Here is a 21,061-nt window from a genome sequence, read left to right on the forward strand (position 1 = left end):
AGGGGCAGCCGAGACTCTGTAAGACGGAGGGTTCAACTGCATTTTAAAAGAAGTCTCTCTCTGCCCGCAGCCGTGTTGCGAGCACGATAGAGAGCAACAACTTGCGCCGCTTGTGCGCCCTTCAAACAGGCGGCTCTCAGAGAGAGGCGCCTCTGCGTCTACGACTGGTGTTGGCTGCGGGGGGAGTCGAGCAGCGCCTGCGGCGCTACACACATAGAGAATCTAGCAAAAATCCAGGGATGCCTTCAGCTGCCTCTTCGGGAGGCAGCGCAGCCAGCTCCGGCTGCTCCTCGTCACACGACCTAAGACACCCCCGCACACACACGGAGAGAGACGGCAGTCAGCGCACAGTGGCTTGCTGCTCCTTTCTGCTGTTTTTTCTGCATCCCTACCACAGCTCACGCTATAAAGTGAGGTGCTCGTGGTGCGCACGCGCACTGCTAGGCTGCTAGAGTAAGAGAAGAATAAATGCAGAGATCCAGCGTTAAAAGGGCCTTAGGCTTCACTCACCAGATTTGCGCTGTCTCCCGTTGCAGATCCTGCAGCAGGCACTCCAGTTGTGCGTGCTGCTGCTCTAGCTGCTGCTGCTGCTGCTGCCGCTGTTTTTTTGCCGAATTGCTCGCGCTGCGGATCGCAGCAGCAGCCGCAGCAGCTGTTTCCGCTGCCGCTGCTGCCTCTTGTCGCCGCAGCAGCCGGAGGCTGCTCCTATTGGCGCTGTTGCTGCCTCTGCGGCTTTTGATTGAGGTGCTCCCACTCCTACTCCTCTTGCTGGGAGTCGTCAGAGAGGACACTCTCTTCGAAGCTCCCTCCCTGTCAGGCTGCTCCGACTTGCGCGCATTGCTGGTGCGACTCCTGGATGTCGCGGGAGGGGGTGCCCTCACTTTCGGTGGAGCTGCTCCTGCAGCAGCCGCTGCTGCAGCTGTGGAGCGTTTGCCCTTTAACAGAAGCGGCGTAGAGGCTGCGGCGAGACAGGCATTACTGCTAAGAACCAGAGAGACTTGTTGCAGCAGTCTCCTGCGCGCAGTAGCTGTAGCCGTTGTTGCTGTTGCAGCCGAGATGCCTGCGAAGCTAGCGAGGGAGCTGGTGCTGCAAGCGGAGGAGGTTGAGAGCCGCTGTCTGCTGCAGCCGATGCTTGTCTGCACGGGCATGCAGCCGATCCAGCAGCTCTTGCAGCAGCGGGTGCTGCCGCAACATCTGCACTGGCTTTTCGAAGATGCGTTCAACGAAGACTTCTTCTGGGGAGACACTGTCAGCGGGGGGAACGGTGAACCTACCTCTTGCTGTTGAGAGGCACGTGGCGTTACACCCGTATGCAGATCGTCAAGATCGGAAATGCTCCACTGCCCACTGCAACACCGTATGCTGCTGCCATTGCATTCAGGGTCCTTACAGGGTGCTGCTTCTTCTGCGTCTGGTGTTGCTGCTTCTTCCGCTGCTGCTGCCACTGCTGCTTCTTTACGTTTGGACTGCAAAGACGGGCAAGTTGCAGCAGAGACACTTGCCGCCTCTGCAGTAGATGGGAGAGGAGCTTTCTTGAGCGCCTCCTCACACTCCCAGAGAAGCCCGTCGGCGAGGGTCCGTCCCTCATCAAAACAAAAGCCCCTTAGCATGCATGCTGCTGTAACTCCTTCTTCCTCGAAGATTTCTGGTGTAACGTCAGTCGCATCATCCGCGTGTTCGCTCAGCAATGGCGAGTGGGGGGATGGAAGTACTTGAGGCGGTGGAATGGCTTCTTCCTGCCTCTGCGCTGTTGCAGTGGGCAGGTGAATTGCATGCACGGGGTATTTGTGGTAGGGGGGCACAATACAACACGAGGACTGCTCCTGAGGCAGCAGTGCAGCTTCGCTATCCGCTTTCTGACGGGTGCGAAGGAGCTGTCTGGACACTCGAGGCTCCTTGAATGCTGTCTTTGCACCGCTGACAAGCCGAGGCGTCTCCCCAGGGGAAATTCCTTCGTCACACCCTTTATGCCCAATAAGGCGGCGACCTCCCCTGAAGGCTTGGCGAGTCGGTGCTCGACCAGTCAGACTTTGTTGATGCGGATGCGGCTGCTGCTTCAGCAGTCGGCTGGGTAGCTGCCTGGCAGGCGCATGCGCGGTGCGTACGGAGTTTTGCTTGCAGTGGTTTGGTGGACAGACTCCCTCCGTCTTTTGGTCTAGTCCAGAACCGCGGCGCCAGCCGTTAAGAGGACGTGCCTTACGATCTGCATGAGGCGCTGCATGAACGGCACAGGCCATGTGGGCAGGGCCTGATGAAGGTGTTTCGGGTGCCTTTGCTGCCAGTGAAGATCGCAGGGCAGTCCGAAGAGGTCTACTAGACTTGAGGCATGACGCAAGCCGCTTGATCTTTGCGTCTGGAGGCTGCTCTTGCTCAGATCGCAGTTGTGACTGCTGCCGCGCGCGTCTTCTTGTGACTGCGATGCTGGCACCGTTGGGGAGCAGCATCGTGTTGGCTGCCTGCCGGACTGCAGGCAGCGGCTTGAAGAGATACAGCTTCGCCAAGGCGCTCTGAAGGTTATATAAACCAAACTACTTGCGCTTATTTACATTGCCTTTCCTCGTATATGTGTGTTTCTGCCTCCTTTATGCTCCTCCTGGTGGTGCAGCTGCTCCCGCTGGTGAACCGGGGAGCACAGCCGACTGCCGCGCGGGCGGCAAACTAGGACCAAGCGTGCCTCCTTAATGGAGAAAAGTACGAGTAACATGCATCGCAGAGATCTTTCTAAGATAAAAGTGCATCCTAAGGCACCGCTAATCGGCAAAAAGAGACCGCCTCCTGCTTTCGCAGCAGGGGCTGCGCTCCTGAATCTGTGCTGGTGTGCCGACTATGCACCAGCGAGAGCGCAAGAACCCCGCAGGAATTTCTTGAGAAACTGCTCGTTTCCGCTTTTTCTTCAAAGTAATGCGTGGCGAGGACCTTCCAGTAGATCTAAGCAATCGTTGATCAGCGCTAAAATGTACAGGATTCATCGCTCAGTAAACGGTGGCACTCTGGGGGATTTCTGCATTCTTGAAGACCCTTCAACCTGAGCACCCGACGCTCTCCATAATACACTTTAGTAGCTCTTTTTAGCAGAAGTGCTACAACTGCATTGGTGGTAACGGGACTTTCGAGCAGTGCTTTCCCTCATTGGCCCCTTGTTTCCATGCACACCATGTGCTGTTGTATGTAGAACCATCCTGCAGCCTCCTGTTTACGGGTGTAGGCCCGGGCGAAGTATATATAAATATATACATATATATACCTTCACTAGCGATACAATACACCTTTTTGGCCGAAAACATACCTACTTGTTCATAAAAACACAAGCTCACTCACTCCCCCCTCTCTTGCCTGCTCGCCTCATGGTTCCGACGTCAGGAAAGAGGGAAGCTGAAGGGGCCAGTAGCTGCACTTTTGAAGCACGTCGAGCATTCCTGGCTAGTAGCGGACAAATATGCATGTTTTGGAAGCAGGCTACCGCTACTTTGCAATGACGACGATGTTCGAAAAGACGTATCACCTAGTCAACCTTTGAAAATAAGCGAATTCTTACTTAAACTGGTGAAGCGGAAAGTGCTTCAGTGTAGCTTGGCGCCTACCAAACTTGTGAACGCAGAAAAAGCGTGGGTTGGGGGATACTCCGCGATTTGGCTTAGACGGCGCGGCCTCTGCAGGCGTGTCGCTGTGCGCAATTACCTCTAGATCCTATGCCCCGATCACAGCAGGTTTATGCGCTTCCGGCTAATAAAATCAGACAGCGATGCAACTTGTGTAACTAAGCCTACGCTGTAGGGCTAGCAGTGTCAAATGGATGGTTGCAAGATGGTGCGTGCAACTAATCATGGCCTATATTCTGTGCAGTCCTTCAGGTTTCACGCGCCTCCGCAAACTCGTACAAAGCGCGTTAATGCGGATGTCGCGTCCTGGTGGATGAAATGCGCAAACGGAAGGCACTACGGGCCATTTCTGCTGACGCATGAAGTAAAAAGAAACTCTGTAGAGGGAAGCTAGGGTGCTAAAGAAGATGGATGGAGGCTACGAAGCGAGTGATGAGGTGCTGGCTGGCTTCTGGTCTTTCCAGTGTCCGTGAGAAACAGTGCCCCTTGGCAACTGCGCTTTTCGCCACCCTTCCCTCCTGCAGCGTCGGTGGAGGAGTTGCAGCTGCAGCAGCGGCACTATCGCAGCTGCTGTCCATGATTCATCGGTGTTGCTGCTTGCGCAGCACGAGCCCCAAGTACCAGCGTGCATGCGTTCCTTGATATATATATATATATTTTTTATTTATAGATATACCCTTATCAATATACACTCCCCTAAGCGTCGAGGCACGAGGGCCAAAGGTGGAGATGTAGCGCTAGTGGGGGGAGGCGGAAAGCCGCCACCCTACGATTTGGGAATGAGACGCTTGAGCGCCATCAGCCTGCGAGAACGTAGACGCGAACGCGCATATTTTGCGAAATTAAATGAGCTTTCACAACAAATTTACAAGTGTCCATCTCATTTTTGTGCAATCAACAAAGAACGTTTACGCGTCCACATGTATCACACACCATGAAACGTCCATCGCAGGACATGCCCGCCGAATGCGAATCCAGTGGGGGGAAGAGGAAAGAAAGGGGGAATGAAGGGCGGCAAAAAAGGCCGCTTTAAAAATCTCGTTCAGGAAGAGCGAGGCACATGCAAGTACACTCCATGACGCTGGCAAATGATACATGGCATGTCTGCTTCAAGAGAGTGAACAATTTGGGAGGCACTATATATATATATATGTATATACATAAATATGTACATATATACATCTAAAGCAGCATTGCAAGGAGGCCGACTGGCAGACGTACAGGAGGCAGCAGCACCCGAGACTTTGACATTATTGCATGCTCGCAGTAATATACATACGTTCGCACAAAACTTGAACTCTCCTCTCTAAAGCTCTTACCACTGTCTGTTTGACGCATGCCACTCAGTAGACGAGAGATCAGCATGAAGGCGCTGAGCCTGGTTGATGTCTCCCCCTTGGACTGCGTTGCAGAGCGCTACCACCTTCTCCGACGCCCCTGCGCTTAATTCCCCCTGCTGAAGCTGAGGCATCGACAAAATTCGCAGCAACTGTGATGGAGGCGGCATGTAAACCCCCTTTACTAGCAGCGTCAAGGGCCCTCCTCTTCCGGTTATTCCGCTTTCTTCCCAGCCGCCTTTCTGAACGCCACAACAAAAGACACCTAAAAAACAGCTCACCTTCTGAAGGAGATCCTCAACTCGATTCATCAGATCGTGGGCAGCAGAGCCTTGCTGCATTTGTGCCAGGCTGCTCAAGACACCGCGCACCAAGGCCTGTAGCACGCATTGACAGCAACAGCACAGGAAAGATGTACATGTTTCACCCATCTTTCATGACATGACGCATGTATACCCTTAGAAAGAGCCCCCCAAAACATGCCATTGTACACCCGAAACAGAAACACGCATTGCCTGCCTCACTTACGAGAGAGAAAAGAAGACTTACCAGTTGATCAGCCGCCAAAGCCTTGCCATCTCCGCCCTTCTCAGACGCTCTGTTGATGCCTATATTCGCCGCATACGTACTGCGCGTAGACCGCTGGTTCTGCGGCATCGAAAAATGTCGCACACACAGATACACAGCTACAAACTATACACAGGCACACATAGTTACACGATTGATTTACACCCCATACACCTGAGATGACACTAGAAGCAGGAGATGCCGCTCACACAGATACACAGCTACAAACTATACACAGGCACACATAGTTACACGATTGATTTGCACCCCATACACCTGATATAACACTAGGAGCAGGAGATGCCGCTCACACAGATACACAGCTACAAACTATACACAGGCACACATAGTTACACGATTGATTTACACCCCATACACCTGATATAACACTAGGAGCAGGAGATGCCGCTCACACAGATACACAGCTACAAACTATACACAGTTCCACGGCTTGAGTATACCCCGCAGACGCAATTTATGAGTAGAAAAGAGGTGAGATTCTTCGGTTCGATCTGCTTTTTGCCCCCTCCCCTATGTGTGCCACACTAAATATCGATCGCCGAGTAAGCAGGCGTCTGTTGTCAGTCCTTCCTCCCTCCCTCCCTCGTTCCCCCTTCAGCCTCCCTCTCTCTCCGCCTTACGAGCTGTGCTGCCGTGGGGATAGGCCAAGGGATAGGCATGCCAGGCTTTACGGGTTGAGCTCCCACTGTAGGAGCCGTGTAAGGCGCAGGAGTGGTTATCCCCTCGCTGGGAGGGGGGGGCCCCCCCACAGGGGGCCCCCCCCCTCCCCCTCCGGAGGAGGAGGCGTATGACGACATGCCAGGAACGCTCATGGCGCTTGCGGGAATCGCAGAGACACCCCCCGCTGACTGAGACGCCATAGCGGGAGGCGGAAGAGTGCCGAGAGCTGCTGCTTGAGCGCCTCCAAAAGCTGCAGAAGGGGGAGCAGCAACTCCACGCAGTCGGCCTCTGCCAGTGTCTTCGCCTACCGGATTCGCAGCAGAGTCGACTGCTCCACTCCCAAATGCCCCCGAAGAAGCTTTCGCATACCCCTGCGGCACAACGCTGGAATTCTGAGGATAGGTACTCCTCTGCTGCTGCTGCAGGTGCTGCTGCTGCTGCTGTAGGTGCTGCTGCTGCTGCTGTAGGTGCTGCTGTAGGTGCTGCTGCTGGTCAGGAAGGGGGGGAGGAGCAGGAGCTCCAAGAGGCGCCATGCTCATAGGCGGTGGCTGCTGTTGCCTTGAGATTCCTGCAGAAGCAGAAGCAGGAGCAGAGGCAGCAGCAGCAGAAACGGCGGAAGGGTGACTGTTTAGTCACAGGGGAAAGATGCTCGAGGCGAGAAAAGCTCAGACTTAGAAAAGTGTGTTTTTTGCAGTCGCAATGCAAGAAACATGGTTTCGCCGCCCCCCTCCCCCGCTACGTCGGTAGAATAGCCACGTAGAAGCGCGTTCGAGTCTTTACCGTTGGTTAGGAGGCTCTGAGAACGCAGATTTCCATCCTGCGTGCTGCTGCCTTGCAAGGCAGTCGGTGGGGGGGGAGGTGCACCTACGAGACGGAGTGGGGGAGCCGCGTTTGACAGCATTCGAGGAGCAGGAGCTGCGCTGAAGGATGGCTGCTGTTGCTGCCCTTGGAAGGAAGGGACCCCTCCTACACTTCTGTGCTGCTGCTGCAGCGGTTGCTGCGGTTGGTAGAATCCACGCTGCTGCTGTTGCTGCTGCTGCTGCTGCTGCTGCCCTGGCAACAGCATCGCATGGCTTTGTTGCTGCTGGTGCTGCATGTGCGATCCAATCGCGGGAGTTTTTGCTGGAAGCTGGGGAGGCACAAATCCGGCCTGCTGCATGGCGACTGGGTTGCTGTGGTAAAGCCTTGTAGCCAGCTCAACAGCAGCAGCATGCACCTCTGGATTTATTCCTTGGGGCCCTCCTGAGCCTCCTGCTGCTGCCCCACTGCTGCTGCTGCTGCTGCTGCACACATCCAAGTAGAGGCTTAGCACCAGCATCGCACTCGTCACACAGGAGAGGCTTGAGGCTTCGTCGGCATATGCGCTGAAGCAGTCGCAAGGTAGCAGCACACCCGCATACGCAAGCAGCTCGTTGACGCGCAAGTCTTGATTCTACGTCGACAGAAAGCAGCCGCCAGGATGACACCCTTCGGGGCAAAGAGGCAGCCTAAGACTTCTCCTCTCGTCGCATGCAATTTCTACGAGCAAGCGCGAGAGGGAGGTGAGAACAAAGCGACTCCGGAGAATCCGTCCCTCTCCCAACGCCGCTAAGCGACAGCCTCCTTACATGACGATCCGCTCGAAGGCAGCACAGGACCCTCTGTAGCTGGCAGCTGCCCTCAAGACAAGCATCTTTTTCAGCGTGTCGAGAAGCTGCTGCGCAAAGAAGCCGTTGCAGCTGCCGCTGCGACGCCGACGGTGCTGCTGCGTGCGCTGCTGCAGCTGCTGCATCCAGATGCTGCATGCCCCCTGGAAATCCTTCGCGCTGATGAGGCACAAAAGCGCTCCCCAGAGATCACCCGCAGCAGCCAGCCTCTGCCCAAGCCTCCCTGCGGAGCAGAAAAGGCACTCTCAAACAAACGCATCTAACACGATCCCTTACCAGAAGCAATTTACAAACTCTCCGGCGCAAACAGTTCCGCAGAGGATGCCACATACATATACATACATATATATATAAGTATAAATATAAATAAATATATATATATATATACATAAATATATATATATATATGTTTATACAGATGCACTTGAAAGCGGACGCGAGAGGGCTCTCCTGTACGCTAGAAAAGCTTTCTTTGGCAAACGCTGTGCAAGCTTAGAAAAAAGAAGAAAGGCTAATAGGAGGAGGAACCTACGGGCTAGGCAGTTAGACGCTTCTGCGTCTCGAGCATAGCAGCCGAGAAGACGCAAGGCTTCTCGCCATACCGGCAAGTCAACAGAATCGGCTAAGTTCTCAAGTCGATCAAGTGCAACTAGTCCAAAGAGCTGCAGAGCAGCCCAGCATCCCGACAACAGCAGCAGCTTTTTTCTCGACACACGGCAAAGGGCAGCGGGTGGCTTTTCTTTTCTCGACGCAAAACAAGAGCGTGTCAGCAGCAGCAACACAAACGAGCAGCAGCAGCACGTCTAAACAGCTCAGCTTGCAGCGTTTTATACCTTGAAAAACGGATCGCGCATGTTTTCAACGTAAGCCTCTGCAACGCTACGCCACATAGTGAGACCTAGACCTTCTGCGGCTTGCGCAAGGCAGCCGCTGCTGCCTTGCTGTGGCTGTGAAGGAGCCGTGGCAGCTGCCGCCCCTGCTAGAAACAGTGCATCGTCTAATGAGCCGTGCTCCTTGAGCAGCTCGACAGCTCCCTCCACACAGCCGCTAAGCAGGCACTCCCGCAGCAAACGCCACGGTGAAGCAGCTGCATCATCATCATCAAGACGAAAACACACACACGCGATACACACATAGACATACATATACATACATATACCTATGCATACATATAGATACATATACATATACATACATATACACACCCTGTTGTATAAACATGTGCGGCTGCTAATACTCTCCAACCGAGGCTGCATATCTCACAAAACTCAGTCAGAATAAATGAGACCCCGCAATAACTACGAAACGCGGGAAAGAAGCTGCGGCAGCAAAAGCAAACAAATAAACGCACTCCAGTCGATGTCGCCTCGCTGAGAAGAGCTTTTTTGTACGAGGAGGCTGCCCTTCACGGAGTCTTCTTTGTCTTCCTCCTGCTGCTGCTCTTGAGGCTGCGAATGCTGGTGCTGCAACTCATGCGCGTGCTCAGAAGGAGTCATCGATTCCTGCAGCAGCTGCTGCTGCTGCTCCGTTGATGCCTCACGATCTTTTGCCCCCCCCAACTGAGAGAAGAACTCTGCGCAGAAAGAGAGACACACACACACACACAGCCACACAGCAGCCGGCACAAAGCATCGCATGCAAAGGCATTTTTGTTGCTGAAAAGGCAATGGACCCTGCCTCGCCTCACACACACATAGAGAGAGAGAGACGCAGCCTGAAAACGTGTGTGTCACTCCGTGATGCTAGATAGGGGACTAGCCATCCTACGCAGCGCCAGCGGCGGAAAATGAAATGGTGAGGCAGGAAATCGTACTCTCAGGATCCACTGCAGAGAGGGAAGGCGCCTGCTGCTGCCGTTGCTGCACTTGCTGTTGCTGTTGCGGCTGTAGAGGAGCCATCGTGCCATTCATCATGGGATACCCCGGTAAACCTGTGGATCGAATATCTGAACCCTGAGGCTGCATGCCGTAGCCGTACATTTGCTGTTGCATTTGCTGCTGCTGTTGCATTTGCTGCATCATCAGCTCTTGCTGCTGCTGCTGCTGTTGCGCCAGCAGCGTAGAAGGCAAAGGTCGTCCTATAACACTTTCGAGTTGCTGCAGCAATTCGTCTTTGCTAGGGCACCCGAAGTTGGAAATCCGCTGTAGCAGACAGCAGCCACACAAGCAGCCAACAGGCTGATGATGATGCAGCAAAACAAGAATATGAGCAGCATACATACACACACACACACACGCACACACACACAACGGCAGCTGGAGAAGGAGGACGAGGACAGAAACACACACCCCTTGTAGTGTATTCAAGAGTGCTTCCCAGATCTCCCGTTCCAACAGAGCATCACTCGGCTCCTTATCCTGCTGCTGCTGCTGCTGCTGCTCTTCAAACTGCTGAAGCTGTAGCATGCAGAGCTCTGTCCAGTTCTGCTGTCGTATGAAACCATCCAGCTGCTGCACCTGCGCGCATAGTGTCGCTGCTTGCACTATGGCCCCCTCCTCTTCCGGCTGCTCTGCAGCGTTGCCGCCTTCATCGCCGGAGGGTTGCGTCAACTCTACGCAGCGACTCGTTGCCGAAGAAAACGCTAGCCTGCCGTCCGAACTAAAGGCGAGCCCGCGAGGCTTCTGCATAAGCCCCCCAAGACACACGTACAGATGAACAGATGCGTGGGAAGGAATGCATACATATACAAATATTTATCGGTATATGTACATCCATAACTATGTGTATATGTATGCATTTATGAAAATTTATAGATTTATATATAAATCATCCACATATTTACGTATATATTCATAAAAAGGCATATAACGGGCGGCCCCCTATCCCGCGCAGCTTCTGCAGAGGCTAGAAAGAGAGAGAGAGCACATAGCCGATTCTACAAGGGCACAGCCAGAAGAATAAAAACAGACGACATTTCAGGATCCAAATACAGCATTTTCATGGACAAAAAGTATATAGGGACAGCAGCAAACCATAAAGACAACGAAAAAGGCATGTGCGACTCCCAGCAGCAGCAGAAAACACACACCTTCAACCAGGAAGGAATAAGGCTGCTGCTCGTTGAACCCATCATTGTGCAATCGTCCTGCCCAAAGAAATTATCTGTTCCAGGCTGGATCCCACTTCCTGAGAGAGCGGAGGCCAGAAGCGAACGGACGGAAATTTGCATTGGCGTTGCCGCTGCATAGACACCTGGCATCGAGGGTGACCACAAGATCTGCATAAAAGGCTCCGCCGTCTGCTGCTGGAGATACACCTCAATTCCGTTGCTGTGCGTCTGCTGCATTTGCGTCAACTCTTCCGCTAACCACCAGCACACCAAACGGCTATCGCGTCCACATGTCAGCTGCATTCCGGATACACACATACATACGCAAATACATATTCGTACAAGCCATACATACACATCTCCATGCACACTCGGATATGAAAATATATGCTTGCGTATCTGTGTCTATATATATATATATGTATGCGTGTGTACTTTATAGGTGTAAGTATGCATTTTTCTAATACATCAAAACAACACATATGCATGTCAGCACTCGCAGGAGAGTACATATATCCAGACACACCAACACGAGAGGCACCCCACCGACCCCACCACCTTCTGCATCGCCAGCCCCCTTTCCTTCCCACCTGCCCACACCAGCTAGAGCCACTACCACAGATGCAGTGGCAGCACCTCCTGCAGCATTATCCTAGAATGAAAAAGCCTACTCACCACTAGGCGGCTGTCTGCTGGGGAAAGAGAGGCCGATACTATGCCACGCGTATGCCCGAACGGCGGTTGCACGAGAGCTTCCTTTAGAGGAAAAGTAGCATTCCTTAGATCCCATAACTGTAGAAATACAAGCATCCAAAGCAGCACACAGTCCCCTGCTGGATGCAGCACACAATCGAGCATTTTCAAAAAAAAACAGTCATGCGGATCAGCGAAGCGAGCCAGATGCGCAGTTCTCTTCCAGTCCAAGAGAGCGACATTGTGACGGTAAGCAAGGGAACAAGAAGGAAACAGAAAGGAGGCCGCATGATGCGCAAAAAGACAGCAAGATAGGAAGATACGAAGTCAAACGCGGCAGAATGCCAGGCAGGCAGGCAGGCAGGCAGGCAGGCGAGCGGCAAATGCAAACGAGGGTCATGAACACATACACATATTCATACGTATACACACATATACGCATATCGACACCCATAGATATTCCCATACTCGAACACAAGTACACACATAGACACACATACACACGTATAAACATACATACATAGATGCATAAATGTGGACACATACAGATACATATACAAACATGCAAATACACACTTCTACACAAGATGCACATACAATACAATACACATATACATAAGATGCACATATAGTACAATACAAATATACATGTAATGCACATGCAATACAATACAAATATACATATAATGCACAGAAAACAGTACAAATATACATGTAATGCACATGCAATACAACACAAATATACGTAGATACACAGACACACCTGGGGAGAAGGATTTCTGTCGTCATCGTATACGAGGAGGAGCTGCGTTGGTTGTGAAGGCAACCACAATACTGAGCTAGGGCGGGAATGACGATGCTGGGGGTCACAAAAGCTGAAAAGAGAGCGCATACATATACACACATATACACACATACATATATAGACACACACATACATAGACACACACACCATAGGCGGCTCCAGTGAAAGCCGTTCGTTCCTGTGCGTGTTTATTTTCGATCGCTCTGCTTTCCAACGTTGCGGCTTTTTCTCGATCGAGTAACCCCCAAGCAGCGAAACAGAGAGAGAAAGCGACAGCGAGAGAGAGTGCGCGCAGCACGAATGGTCCTCGCAGGTGCTTCCAGAGGCTGCAGAGCGGTTGGGAAGGAAACGCAAGAGAGAAACAATATATGCACTAACCTAATGGCAGGCTTCCCCTGCTTTAGGTCCCACACAACTGTCTGACCAGTCCCCGTGCCGGTTGCAAGGATGTGAGGCACTGATCCATTCCAACTCAAACATGTGCACTCTCCTTCGTCAGCACCTGAATCGCAAACGCGTTCAAAGAATGGGAAAAAGCAGCCTTTTGCATTTGTTAGTAGGGGTCTCCTGGGGAAAAGAGAGCGAGAAAACCATGCATTTCCATCGCTTTTTCTGCCCGTCTTCTCGCCGCTGCCCCAATAAACCCTCTTCTCTGTAAGCTAGCCAACTGCTAAAAAAAACAAACTGCGAGACGCTACGCGTCAGCTAGCCAGCTTCCCGCCGACTAGCAGCGAACAGCACGAACCTGCCCCTTCAGACCCTGGGTGGTGCGCAACCGCTTCCTCGAGAACCTCCACATCCAAAACAGAGAGACCGCCCCCACTGCAGCCTGCTGCGAGGAGAGCTGGGCGCAAAGGATTGAACTGCAAAGTCTGTACCCTCTGCCCCTTTTGAACGGCAATAGACGACAACAACCCCCCAGACACGCAGTCGTTCTGGGAAACTCCTTGTCTGCAGTATCGTTGCACAGGCACACCACCACCCCACATGCAGAACCGTAAGGGGAGTATCTGTTATCATTCCGTCTTCATATAGACACACGCACTTTCGGCTCCGCCTTTCCAGCGCTGCTCTGGTTCTTTCTATACATATATATATAGATATGTACATACACGTATATACATACACGTATATACATACACGTATATACATACACGTATGTACATGTACATATATACAGATATGTATATTCATATATATACATATAGATATATATACATACATATATATATATATATATACACGACAGGAAGACGAGCTTTTGACTAATGCCAGCCCCCTATAGGGAACCTCCGTCACCTCGTCCTTATTTCGCGGCAGACGCTCCCCTTGCCAGCAGCCCACCGCGCACGCTATATAATGCACAAAAACGAAAGCAGCCGGTGTTGCGCAAAGAGGAGAAGGACTGCGAAGATAGCTGCCGATACACTTTGGCCCGCTTTCGCTCTTGCCTCTCGTTGGTTCGCCCCGGTGTCTCAACACCTCGCAACCCCGACCCTACCCATAGGCGCCAACTGACCTGAGAATCTCGCTAGCACTCCACAGAGTGACATCGCCGTCTGCCATGCCTCCCGCGAGCATGCAGCCATCCACGGCATTCGACTCCCCCGGGTAACCCCAGGTGATGCACTGGAAGGGTGCAGGAGCGTTCACAGAGGCAACAATCGGCAGAGACGGAGAAGGCGAAGACAAATCCACACTGGCAAACTCCAGGCGAGGATCTACCCCCATAGTACCCAAGGCGAGAAGCTGGGGCCCCCCCAGGGAGCCACAGACCCCCACGGGGTTGCTGCGACTTTTAGCATCGCCGCCTTGCTGCTGCTGCCGCAGAGAACGCGCGCATGCAGCCGACGGACACCAGGCAACAGCGGCGCTGCGCGTAAGCAGTTTCCCTGTCATATCCGAAGGAGTTTGTGAAGCACCCGCGTTTGCGCGGTGGCAAGGGAGGGAACCGCGAGGCAGAGAGAGGCAGGCAGAAGGAGAGAGAGGGAGAGAGCGGGAAGACCAGGGGCCCCCAGGTGATTCACTGGAAGAGCCGCAGAGGCAAAAATGCCGAGGGCTTTTACGACACCGCAGGAAGGAGGAACACACAACAGGCGACCTGCAGGGAGGGGCCCCCAGGAGCTGTACGTACAGCAGCGAATGACGGAGATCGCACGCGGACGTTTGACCGCGATGCAGCAGTCTTTTAAGGGAACAGCGACGGTAGAAAGAAAGAAATCCCCAGAAAAAGCATACAGCAAAAAAGGATGGACGAGGAAGCGAGCGCCGACTTGCCTTTACCGGGGTTGCTGCGTGTGGCCTTTGGTATCTCGCTGTTGCTGCAGCCCGAGGAACACCACGCGACGGCGCTTTTAAGCTTCAGAAAGGCTCTATTTCAAAGCGTTTAGCTCACTAAGAACTCAGAGTCAACCACCCGTGCATTCCCTTTGCCTGATACGACCGCCTCGGCTGCTGCATGTCTGCTGCGGCTGCCGCTGCAGGTTCGTCTTCACACACAGAGAGGGAGAGAATAGAACAACACACTGTGCTTTCTGCCGCTGTAGCGCCCCTTCTCTGCTCGCCTATTAGTCTCATGCAACCCAGCTAGCAAACATTTAGACTCTACCCCGCTCAATAGAGGCACCTGCAAGGCCCCGCCTCCCCTACCACCCCGTGCGCCACCTCCTGCGCTGCAGGAGCTGGTGTATCTGTGCGTGTTTTCGTCGGCGACTTCCCCATAAAAGGCCCCTTCAATAGTTTTGCTTCGCCTGAAATGCTCAAAAGTGCATTAGCCGCCTCCGTGTACTGCAGGCTTCATATGCAGGGAAGAAGACACGAGGCTTGGAGAGATCCGGCTCTCCACAATACGCCGTGTGTGGAGCCAAAGAGCCCCCTAAAATAGCACGCTTCTCTGCACTCTGTCACCTTGCTTCGCCTCTGCCACATCTACTGCGGCACTTGAGCCAGAGGCCTATGTGCGTCGCTGCTGCCATCCCTCCGAATGCAGGGTTTGGACAGTTTAAAAAAACGCGCTGTCTCGCTTGGGAAGCTTTGGCTGTAACGCACGCCTTAGCGCAGATCTTCCTAGGGTGGCATCTAACTTCGGATTCCATGCAAACTTTCGCAATAAAAAGTTATCAAGTGGTTTCAGGTATGCCCGCGCCATCCCTTACCGGCTCCCTCAGGCTCCGGATGAGATGAACGAGAAACAGCGAGGGAGTCAGATTGCACACGTAACTGCATCCTTTGAATACTCAGAGCAATTTTTCAGAGCTAACTGCTCATGGCATGCAAACACGTATGTGATCGCGTCTTTTTGTATCGAACTAGTGGTACTTGAAGGAAAGAAGACATACGAACCAACCTGCGGCCCCGCCGAGTCTTCACTAATAGTGGTTGAATATAAGCAATACAAGGGAAACGGATTGAGTGTGGTTTAGCCCTCCAAACTAGGCAGCACTGCTACGCGCTCATCAGGTGCTCACCCACGTGCAGGCGGTGTGAGTGGCGGAGGTGCTGTAGACACTGACTTCATCGTTCACCTTAGATGGAAACGAGAGCGAAGGCATGTGCGCAGTGAAATTGAAGCGCAAACGAGTACCTATATATATGTATGCATATAGCTATGTATATATGTAGTAAGGTTTTAGCCATCAGTAGCTAGCAAAAGGGCAACACGGATGGATCAACCAATTCGAGGTCTCTAGCTGCAGGTGAATCCGATATATATCTTACTGCTGGTTGCGTGTGTACGTTCAGTTTGCCACCTTGAGACACCTCGGGGTGGTTCCCTGCTCAGATTTAAGCGGTGTGGCCCTCCAGAAATGTGCCTTTGAGGAAGCAGTGGGAACCTCGCGTATGCTCGGAGCTGTGCTCATTGCCTGCACTTGAAGACAGACACCAACTCCAGCATGAGGCACTGCTGCAGGAAGTGCTTGCGGCTAACGCTCCGCGATCCCACTCCCCTCCCCCGTCCCCAACCCCCCGCAGCAGTACACTGAGGCTCGTGGTGGTGCAGCAGGGGCCCTCATATGGGTTCTGCATGAGGGCCCCCCAGCGCCACCATCTCACGAGCATAGCTCTACAGAAAACTACATTTTCTTCCGCAAAGTTGTTTCCCTCCCTCCCTTCCTGGCTCTCTGCCCGCGGAGTTCCCCGGAGGGTCGAGACAGTTTGTTGTGTGGTTAGGCGAAGTCAAACTTGAATACTTTCTTCTACATCGGGAACTTTCCATGTCGAAATTAGTAAGCCCTTGACTATTGGGGTAGGATGCATTGTTTCTTGCAGGGCTTTCTGCTCGCTCTACTCAAGCAAGAACGCAGTTTGTTGCACCGGTGCACGCTAGGCGCAACTACTAACTGCCATGTAAATGAATGCTCAAAAAGGCTGCACCTAAGCGGATCCTAGGTGCCTCGCTGCCCCTTGTTTTTTTCAGCAGAAAAACCCGAGGGGTGGGCGCAGGGAAAGGTGGGGCCTTGTCTCGAAAATACGCATTAGCTTCCTATCAAATAAGTATGCATGGAGCTCCGAAGGAAGCATCATTTTAAGGATATCTCGGGTGCAGCATTGCTGCATTGGCGTGTGCACCTCACCCTCCAAGCATTCACATCCAATTGCCTACAGCTTACCGCAGGCACGGGCCCCAGCATTCATTCTTCCTTGAGGTAAAGCTAGCAATCATTTCTGGAGTTCGCCGCATATCTAGGAACGGCTAAAACATGAAGTCAACGCTGCATACATTGTTACCCATAACCAGTGTTGTAGAGAGCGACAAAAAGTGCAGTTTTCTGAGCCCGCTGTGTGCACAGGGCGTTTCACAGAATATAGAAATTTACACCCCCCGGCCCCACACACAGCGCGTAGGATCCAGCAGGGAGACGCTGTGACTTTATGCCACGTTTCCATGTCGCCGCTGCTGAAGTGCGCTCTGCCAGCTCTTTCTACAGTGTATTTCCGCTTAAAGGGGCATGCGACAGAGACAAAATAGACTTGTGTGTTCATCCTCCCCCCCATTTGATGCATAACTAGAAGTGTGTTTTAAAACTGCGCCCCGATTTTTGATGGCCGCACTCTTGTGTCGAGGTAGAGACGATGGCAGACGCATTCCCCTAGAGCCAACCACCTGCTGCCTACTGCTGCGAACAGGCGAGAAAACATGGCAAAAAGAGCTGAGAAACTGCCATGTCCACCCACAGCCAATTGTCCTCTTCCCACCAGTGTGCTGGGGAGGAGCCATGCGTCTTAGGCAGTGGTTGGAGGCAACAACGCTTAGTGTGTAGACGAGAAGCGCGCAGGGGAGAAAACAATGTGTGGCAGAGGAGCCGCTAGAACACATATGGGGTTCCTGCGGATCCTCCAGGACCGCCGAGGTAGTGCGTAATGTATTCAGGAGCGTTTGTTTCGACGCAGACATGAAAACACCCCACGCACACTTCCATTCACACCCATACACAGCCAGCCAGACAACGACACACGAACGCTCCGCACGTCATCATACCTACATCCATGCACAGCGGGGAAATTGCCTGCTTCTGGCAGTTGTCTCCGCGGTAAAAGAAGGAGATCCAGCCAAAAATCAGCGGAAAATACCCATAATCGGGGAAGAACCTTGGCCGCCAGAAGTCGCCTCGCGCCGCTCACAGTAGCGGCAGCAGGAGCAGCCCCACATAAAAATGGAACTGGCGAGTCATTTGGGGATATTCTTCCTTCTGAATACATTAAATGTAATAGATTTTGGGGTGCTTGACGTATTTGGAGGGGGCATACGGGACGTTTTCGCGGCTTTCTGTGCCGGTGTGTCTGCTGCGATTGTTGCACGCGGCTCAGTCGTCAGGGCCCCTTGACACAGAAAGTTACCTTCTGCACCAGCGGCTGCATCGGAGGCATCAGCGTCGACATTTACGGCATCTAAACAGACAGGACGGGCAACTGGAAGCCTACAACCGACAGCTCGCGCCGAAAACGACAAGTCCAGCTGTGCTACGAGAGAGCAGACCCCCCGTCTGCCCCCCGCTTCTCCCTTTGTCGCCATCAAACTCTCTGCCTCGAGGCTTCCAAGCGGATTCCCTCCTTGGAGCCTCCCCTTCTGACTCTTTGACGCTGCTGTATGGCTTCGCGTTTCTCTCTCTCTCTCTCTCTACACGTACACATATCGTATGCATAGTCCATGCATGTGTGCTTCCTGCGGTGTCTTTGAAGCTGCTCCAGTGAGGAACCGTGGGAGCTCCTTTTGCGAAAACGCGCCATCAAGGGGGCCCTCCCCCCCTTCCCTCCCCCCCCCTCCCCCCCCTGTTGCCTCCTCTCGTGGGGGAGGGCGCCTGTGGGAAAACACGTTCCAAGACAGTGTCGTGTGGAGGCACCCCCCTGCCCCCTCCGATGGCGTCTTCAACGCCACCCTGCCCTCCGGGGAGCCCATCCTGTGGCGTGCAGCTGCCTGTCTGCCTTCCGAGTGGATCGTGGGCGTTGCAGGCGTTTGCGGCTGCCTTTGACGCTCAGACGGAGGCAGTTTTTCCTGCAGCAGCGCATCCTGAGACTGCCGGTGCGGAGGGAGGGGGCCCCCCGAGGCGGCTGGCTGACTCGAGTGCTCCCGGTGTATGCGCAGCTGGAAACACCCCCCCCTCAGATGCTGGCTTCCCACGAGACACCCCCTCCAGACCCCTTCCCAGCTTCCATAGCAGCGCCGTTTCTGCCGCTGCCGCCGCCGTTTCTGCGGCTGCGCGTCTGCCCCCTCCCTCGCCTCTTCACTGGCAAGTGCAGGAGCTGCATGCGCATGCACCTTCCCCCTCGGGAACGCCTCGCGACGCCTCATGGGGGCCCGAGGGAGAGGGCTTTGGAGGCGCCTTTGCCATCGGATGCGCAGGCATCGACGTTTTGGAGAGGCCCCTTGATCAGCTGCCTCCTTGGTTCGCCTCTCTGCCGCGCCTCCTTCTCCAACAGGAGGTTGCTCTGATGCTCAGTGTGGATGCAGGCAGGCCGACTCTCGAGGCTTTCACGGAGGCGATGCTCAGGCGCGAGGCTGCTCGACGAGCGCTCCTGCGGCGCGGCGATCCTTGGCTCGAGCGCGCAGCGGCGAAGGGGAGCGAAGACGCTGGACGCTCCCCTTTCCCCCCCCCAGCAGACGCTGGCTTCTCGGGGAGCTCCCTGGAATGGCAGGCTGCAGCTGCGGGAGGGGGGCTGGGGGGGGCGACAGTCTCCAAGCAGGGAGCGGGAGGAGCGGCGGCGACTGCCGCCGCTGCTGCAGGCGTGGCTGCGCAGCAGCAGCAGCAGCAGTCGCCGCAGCAGCAGCAGCAGCAGTCGCCGCAGCAGCAGCAGCAGCAGTCGCCGCAGCAGCAGTCGTTAAGGCCTCTTACGCCTCGCAGACGCGTGGAGCAGGGGAGCAGACTGTGGGCTTCCGATGCATGCGGAGAGGGCTCTTTTGGAGCGCCTTCTTCCCACTGTGCTAGTGGCGTCTCGTGGGGGGAGGCACTGGAGGTGAGCGCTCAGGCAAGGCTAGGCAGTCGAACGCCTGCAGACAGAGGCTTGTTCAGGCCCCTTTCTCCCTCCGCGGTTGAAGCCGCCTTGGAGTCGGCTGCAGACGAGTCTTCTGCGGATGAAATGCGCGGCAGAGCTCATGGTGGTAGCAGCAGCAGCAGCAGCAGCAGCGGCGGCAGCGGTGTTGATCCTGGTGTATCAACAGTGGCAGGTGCAAGTGCAGCAGGGGGCCCTCCATCGGCAACGGGCATTGTGACGGCGCTTTCTGGAGCCTCGACGGCGATTGCAGAGAATGAGCCCATGGCAGCTGCAGCAGCTGCAGCAGCAGCAGCAGCAGCAGCTGCTGCTGCAGCTTCAGCAGCTGCAGCTGCTGCAGCCGCCTGTTTTGAAGAACTAGATGCGCGCGCTCGGCGTTTGCTGCAGAAGCTTCGCGCATATCCGCCTCTGAGTTTAGGAGCCTCTCGAGAAGTCGGAATGCCGTGGATCTCCCCGACGACTCCCACAGCCTCCCAGAGAGAGGCCCTTTGCCTCATGGAGCAGTTGTGGGTGTGCATGCAGCTGCGGGGGGGAGCCGTCTCAGCGGCGGCAGCAGCTGCTGCCGCCGCGACAGCGCGCATTGCAGTCAGTGAGGCGGTGCTGAGCACGGGCCTGAGACACGGATGCCTCCGAGAAGTGCTGCTGCTGCTGCTTCTGTGTTTGGCGACGCTGCAGCAGAAGCAGCAGCAGAGCCAGCTCGAGGGGGAGGGATGCGAGACTCAGGGAGCCTCTCTGCCTCCGATCTCCAGAGGAGCAGCGAGAAGCCTCCAGGGAGTCTCGGCGGGAGGCGCTGCCATCGAGGAGGGAGTCATTTTTTCTTCTGTGGCAGCAGAGGGGGCGGCGTGGGGGGATGCCGCTCTAGAGGAGCTTCAGGTGCTGTCGCTTTTGAGAGACTTTTCTTGGTCTGCGCGAGTGTACGAAGGCGCTGCGTGTGCAGGAGCGACGGCAGCGGCTTACGCGACGCCACTCGCAGCAGCAGCAGCGGCGCCTAGGGGACTGGGGAGTCTCGCTGTGACTTCTGACTCTCGAGTTGTCTCGTGGAGATCTCCGCGCGTTTCGGCAGCGCAAGGGTTTGGTCGGGAGAGCGACGTGCTTCTGCAGCAGCAGCAGCAGCAGCAGCAGCAGCAGGGATCGTCTTCCGCTTCGTCGGGTGCTGTCTTGACGGCTTCCTCTGGGGGGCCCCCTGCACCGGATGC

At 54.5% G+C, this 21,061-nt stretch overlaps 3 protein-coding genes across 3 annotated transcripts in view; 1 reads left to right on the forward strand and 2 right to left on the reverse strand.

Annotated features, from left to right (window-relative positions):
• Nucleotides 1-205: 205 nt before the first annotated feature.
• LOC113146943 lies at nucleotides 206-2,444 on the reverse strand. Its single transcript, XM_026335803.1, has 3 exons — nucleotides 1,468-2,444; nucleotides 511-1,086; nucleotides 206-302 (listed from the first exon to the last, which is right to left on the reverse strand). Exons 1-3 carry the CDS (start codon nucleotides 2,442-2,444, stop codon nucleotides 206-208), a joined length of 1,650 nt encoding a protein of 549 aa, XP_026191588.1.
• A 1,921-nt stretch (nucleotides 2,445-4,365) lies between these two features.
• Nucleotides 4,366-14,276, reverse strand: LOC34622026 (protein transport protein SEC31 homolog B). Its single transcript, XM_026335804.1, has 19 exons — nucleotides 13,893-14,276; nucleotides 13,123-13,387; nucleotides 12,756-12,879; nucleotides 12,336-12,447; nucleotides 11,555-11,671; nucleotides 10,859-11,176; nucleotides 10,119-10,451; nucleotides 9,644-9,971; nucleotides 9,182-9,403; nucleotides 8,664-8,917; nucleotides 8,363-8,492; nucleotides 7,792-8,053; nucleotides 7,285-7,548; nucleotides 6,965-7,048; nucleotides 6,145-6,250; nucleotides 5,486-5,584; nucleotides 5,218-5,313; nucleotides 4,919-5,061; nucleotides 4,366-4,402 (listed from the first exon to the last, which is right to left on the reverse strand). The coding sequence occupies exons 1-19, from the start codon at nucleotides 14,274-14,276 to the stop codon at nucleotides 4,366-4,368; spliced, it is 3,678 nt and encodes a 1,225-aa protein (XP_026191589.1).
• Nucleotides 14,277-18,734: 4,458 nt separating this feature from the next.
• Nucleotides 18,735-21,061, forward strand: part of LOC34624035 — a gene marked incomplete at its 3' end in the record, with an annotated part of 41,595 nt that continues 39,268 nt past the window's right edge. The window contains exons 1-5 of the mRNA XM_026335805.1: nucleotides 18,735-19,061; nucleotides 19,116-19,482; nucleotides 19,614-19,669; nucleotides 19,979-20,012; nucleotides 20,137-20,954. Coding sequence (XP_026191590.1) covers nucleotides 18,735-19,061; nucleotides 19,116-19,482; nucleotides 19,614-19,669; nucleotides 19,979-20,012; nucleotides 20,137-20,954 — 1,602 coding nt within the window. The remainder of the gene's footprint in view (nucleotides 19,062-19,115; nucleotides 19,483-19,613; nucleotides 19,670-19,978; nucleotides 20,013-20,136; nucleotides 20,955-21,061) is intronic.

The sequence above is a fragment of the Cyclospora cayetanensis genome, unplaced genomic scaffold, assembly GCF_002999335.1.
Source record: "Cyclospora cayetanensis isolate NF1_C8 unplaced genomic scaffold, CcayRef3 CcayRef3_contig_80, whole genome shotgun sequence".
In the NCBI taxonomy this organism is placed as follows: Eukaryota; Apicomplexa; class Conoidasida; order Eucoccidiorida; family Eimeriidae; genus Cyclospora; species Cyclospora cayetanensis.